The sequence below is a fragment of the Penicillium crustosum genome (genome assembly GCF_028827405.1).
Source record: "Penicillium crustosum strain IBT 35664 chromosome Unknown utg000005l_segment0_segment0, whole genome shotgun sequence".
Classification (NCBI taxonomy): Eukaryota; Fungi; Ascomycota; class Eurotiomycetes; order Eurotiales; family Aspergillaceae; genus Penicillium; species Penicillium crustosum.
Genome location: NW_026623126.1, coordinates 4298946 through 4303248, shown reverse-complemented (window position 1 = coordinate 4303248; position 4303 = coordinate 4298946). Strand labels below are relative to the sequence as shown.

The following is a 4303-nucleotide window of genomic DNA, read 5'->3' as shown; positions in this document are numbered from 1 at the left end:
GCTTCCCTTTTGGGAATTTTCGACCAAACGCTAACCCGATTCGGAATTTTGAACCAAAGCTACCGATCCAGTTGACAAACTTCAACCCCTTCCAAAGAATTAAATAAAATAGATAAAATTATACAGGCTTCACATATAGGTTTATATATACTATGAGTTTGTCTAAAAAATATAAAAGATATAAATATCATAGAATAGAGGCTTTAATATGTGCCTATATTCGGCTAATAGACTTGGTTGAATTCGAAAGCAGCTATCAATAATAATATACGTTGCTCTCCAATCATTTAGACATTATTTTCTTCCTTATATTTCCCTGAATGTGTTATCAGTAAGTTCTTTGAACAGAAATAGTGCATTAACTAAAAAAACACATCTATTTGCGCAATGTAATCCTGAAATTGCACCACAGCGCCAAGAGCTGCGGCTCCCATTATAGAGGCATGTTAATCTTAAATCCCAGCTCTATATCCTAATACCAACTTAATATTGATGCAAGGTATCATGGTTCCGAGAAGCCAGTGGCTGCCCCTTTCAAGGGGCCGTGAAAATATTATCGTGACTGCCGGGTGAAGTATTTACGGAAGCGATTAGAGGGCGTGTGCCAACAAAGGGCGCGATTATACACGATGTTAATATGCACCTTCTCAGTATCAATATTGCGGTACATATCACGGACTGGAAGCTGGGTATTATCAAGCAATTGCTTATTGGGAACCCATTAACTAGGAGGAGACGGAGATCACCTAGATTTCATAGCTTGTCTTGCTAAAAGGCAAGAAACCGGGCTCCTTGATTATTGAATTCACCTCACCGTATACTCTGAACAATGCAATCGATACTAGCGCTCTCTGAGACTCAGAGGTTCCTATCACGGTCTTGTACGACTGTGCTGCGTGTATACGATAATGCCACAACTGACAAAGATACAACTACATAGGAAGCACCTATTCCAGCGAAACAAAGTATATCCTTTGCGCTGAAAAGTATAAATCTCGAGAATATTAGCACAAAAAGGATGCAACTCTCAGTGAACGAAAGTGCGCTAATTGCGGGGACGGTTGAAGCGATACCCCGACTTATCAGAGAGATAGAGAGAGAAAATGGTTATTGCATAGTCAAGCGAGCGACGCCACCGGGTGCCAGTATAGCTCTCAATCAGGTAGGCCATGCAGGCGATGCCGGCATCCACAACAATGGGATCTGGGAGTTCAGCAGGTAGCGGCTACGGGACTTCTAAAGAAGAAAGCTGTAGAAATGGAAGACAAAGCGTATCAAAGGCAACAAAGAACTATCATCATCGAAGGATGCCAAGATGTAGGAGGCCCGGGAGCTACAATAGGAGCTACAATCAGCGAAACCACGCACAGGCGTGAAAACGCAGTGAAACACCAAGGCGCATAGTACTCAGCCGGGCATTGACGCTATAGTCAGCGACAACTATGAGCAAAGGCCTCGTTAGGACATTCATTGATGCACGTAAAATACAGAAGCAACCAAAAGGTCAGCCATGCATTTTCGAAGATTAAGACGCAGTATTTCCAGACACACCATCGTCGTCGGCGAATACAAGCCATAGGTGCTATCTCAAACTAGCGGAAAAAGACGTATGTCAACCAGTAAGTAGAAGGCCACCGGCAAGGGACCGCCACCATATTCAAAACTGACGTAGCAACGCACACAACTAGCTCTCCGGGCAAGAACAAACACACTCTCGACGACGAGGTCAATGGTCAATCTCAAAATGTCGGCCCCATCGATAAAGTTCACTAACAGAGCAGGTATCCAGGAACAGAGAAGAGCCATCCAATTCACCAAAATGGGTACAAAGACAAGCCCAATAAATAATACGCCCTTCGCCATCATTCAATGCAACACCCACCGATCAAGAGATGTTGCCATGGCAAACCTTAACTAGTGCAGCCAGGGGTCATCTAAGCGGATATAATTACAGTACAAGACCCATAAGCAAATCCATAAAACAAAATCGCATGCTATTCACTAAACCAGACACATGAATTGCGCTTCCCGTCCAGCGCAGAGGTAGGTAGCAGAGCAAGTGTGTGCATATATATCTCCAAAAGAGTTAGCACTGACCAGGCGCACTATGCACTGTGTAAAATTTGCCAGGAAGTAAGGATTCAAACTGGAGTACACCGGATCTGCCTATTTAATATATATAACGAGTGCGGTACCATGAGTATAGTGAGACATATCGGAAACTTGCTAGGTAACACCTGGCAACAGAATACCATGATTGCCGGCGACTTCGATCTACACCACTCCGCGTGGGAGGCATCGAGGCCACATAAGATACAATATGCTACAAGCTCATTGATATATGTGATGAGACTGATCCTGACCTGTGACTGGAATCTGGTATGATCACGAGGGACTATAATATAGAGCAAACGCTACTCTTCCGTACAATAGATCTCATCTAGAGACTGGAGGTATGCAAACTAGCATTAGACTATCATACGGATTCTGATTAGCTATCAATTCGTATGATATTCGACTGCGCTAGTGAATAAGGCAAAGAGATGACTTTAGAAGGCCATAGACACCGACAGATTGGACGTCTTTGTGGCAGAGAATCTCCCAATACCACCGCAATAAACAACCATCCTAAAGGTTGCCGACAAAGTGAATCATATGACCGAAATCCTACAACAGGGTACGCACGAATCGACACCATGGGCTAGACTGAGAGTGCAGTGAGGCTGTCAAGTATTCTCGCTACATGTTGTGTCAGTACCTTGCGATACAACGAGGACTAGGATACGTACAAACTGGCTAAACATCAAAAAGGGTATAGTCATCAAGGCTGCTCTCCCACGCGGCTTCAGAAATTTTATAGAGGAAGCAGTCAGACAAGGCGTCCCGGGGTTATAGAAAGTAGCTATGTGGGCCAGAAGCTGAGGCCAGCCACAGCAAGGAAGCAAAATACTAACATGAGGTTATCAAGTAACTAACTAGTAGCTTGACCTTAGGTAACCGAGAATAGACTAATTATAGATCAGAGTAGTGGGATGTAAACTACAGTAATAATAGAGTATCCCCTGGATCTGGATTGTACTACTAGAAGGGTTGGATGATATCGGAATGATAGAATGAAGGTTCGTACCTTGTGATTCGACGGATACAATTAGCCGGAAGGAAGGAGATATATAGGGGGATGAAAGCAAAGAGGCTTAAGTAGGATTGGAATGTATCTTGACTCTCCTAATGTTATACTCTTAATAGGGTATTTGATCTACCTAGCATATAGTTATAAAAGGATGTTTAGACGTCAGCCAACGCCTCTCATCAACCATCTCATTATCTCTTCAACTTTACATTACTACCTACTATCTATAACCTACATACCTTCCAAACCAATACCTATCAAGATGCGTTTCACTATTGCCGGTCTTCTCTCCCTGGCTATGGCCGTGGCTGCTATCCCAAGCCCCGAAGGGGAAGCATGCTACCAGTAATCCTGGTAGCGTCGATGTCAGCCCACAATGCGGCAATCAGATCTTCGCCTGTTGTTCGGACATCTATATCAGCACCGAGAAGAGACAGTTGGACACACTTGTTGCTGGCCTTGTTGGTACCGTTGACGGACTCCTTGGTACCCTAAGCATGGGCGGTGATACTAAAAACTGCTACAACCACAAAAACCAAGGCGCAGTATGCCAAGGCACTGTCGCCTGCTGCCCAGGCAATGGCAACAAGGTAACCTACTCTCTATTATCCTCGTTTATAGTCTCATACTAATCTGGTCCTTTTATAGTGCGTTGCTGTCTCTGACGATGCATACAAGCACCATGACTAAAATGTTATCTTGTTCTCGGCGGGTGATGCTGACTCGGCGTCTCGGGGGTCTTAGGGGTCTCGGGGGTCTCTTCGAACTACCTTTGTTGATTGTTCAATTTGTTCTCAATAGACAATCGTCCACTCCTTTTGTACTTGGTGGAATTCGAAAGCATTAGCTATCAATAATAATCTACACTGTCGTCTTTTTATTCATTTTCTTTTCCTCCTAAAAATTTACTTTAGGATCATTCTTTTCTTAATAGTTTCCTATAGTTAGACTTCCGCACTCCAGTGACTGGGGCCCCAGAAAACCCAGTTCAGGCCCAGTTCGACCCAGTATTTGTATAAAAGGGATCTTGGCGATCATAAACCACCTAAACCAGCTGAATTATGTACACAATTAGTTTGTTTGTATAGTTTGTAACCTATGGAAGACTGCCTCTATATCTAAGTGAATGGTAAGTTGTAACTATCATGGCATGGTCCACTATATCTTTACAAG

General features: G+C 43.6%; 3 protein-coding genes across 3 annotated transcripts; all 3 read left to right on the top strand.

Moving 5' to 3' along the window:
• Window positions 1-829: 829 nt before the first annotated feature.
• Window positions 830-1462, top strand: N7487_012319 (uncharacterized protein; the record flags this gene model as incomplete). The annotated part of the gene is made up of 4 exons (XM_056880049.1): window positions 830-898; window positions 941-1060; window positions 1095-1117; window positions 1405-1462. 4 exons carry the CDS (start codon window positions 830-832, stop codon window positions 1460-1462), a joined length of 270 nt encoding a protein of 89 aa, XP_056725368.1.
• Window positions 1463-1473: 11 nt separating this feature from the next.
• On the top strand, window positions 1474-1848 carry N7487_012318 (uncharacterized protein; the record flags this gene model as incomplete). Its single annotated transcript, XM_056880048.1, is given in 3 exon segments — window positions 1474-1579; window positions 1628-1764; window positions 1777-1848. The coding sequence occupies 3 exon segments, from the start codon at window positions 1474-1476 to the stop codon at window positions 1846-1848; spliced, it is 315 nt and encodes a 104-aa protein (XP_056725367.1).
• A 1544-nt stretch (window positions 1849-3392) lies between these two features.
• On the top strand, window positions 3393-3820 carry N7487_012317 (uncharacterized protein; the record flags this gene model as incomplete). The annotated part of the gene is given in 3 exon segments (XM_056880047.1): window positions 3393-3475; window positions 3489-3720; window positions 3779-3820. The coding sequence occupies 3 exon segments, from the start codon at window positions 3393-3395 to the stop codon at window positions 3818-3820; spliced, it is 357 nt and encodes a 118-aa protein (XP_056725366.1).
• Between the last annotated feature and the right edge of the window lie 483 nt (window positions 3821-4303).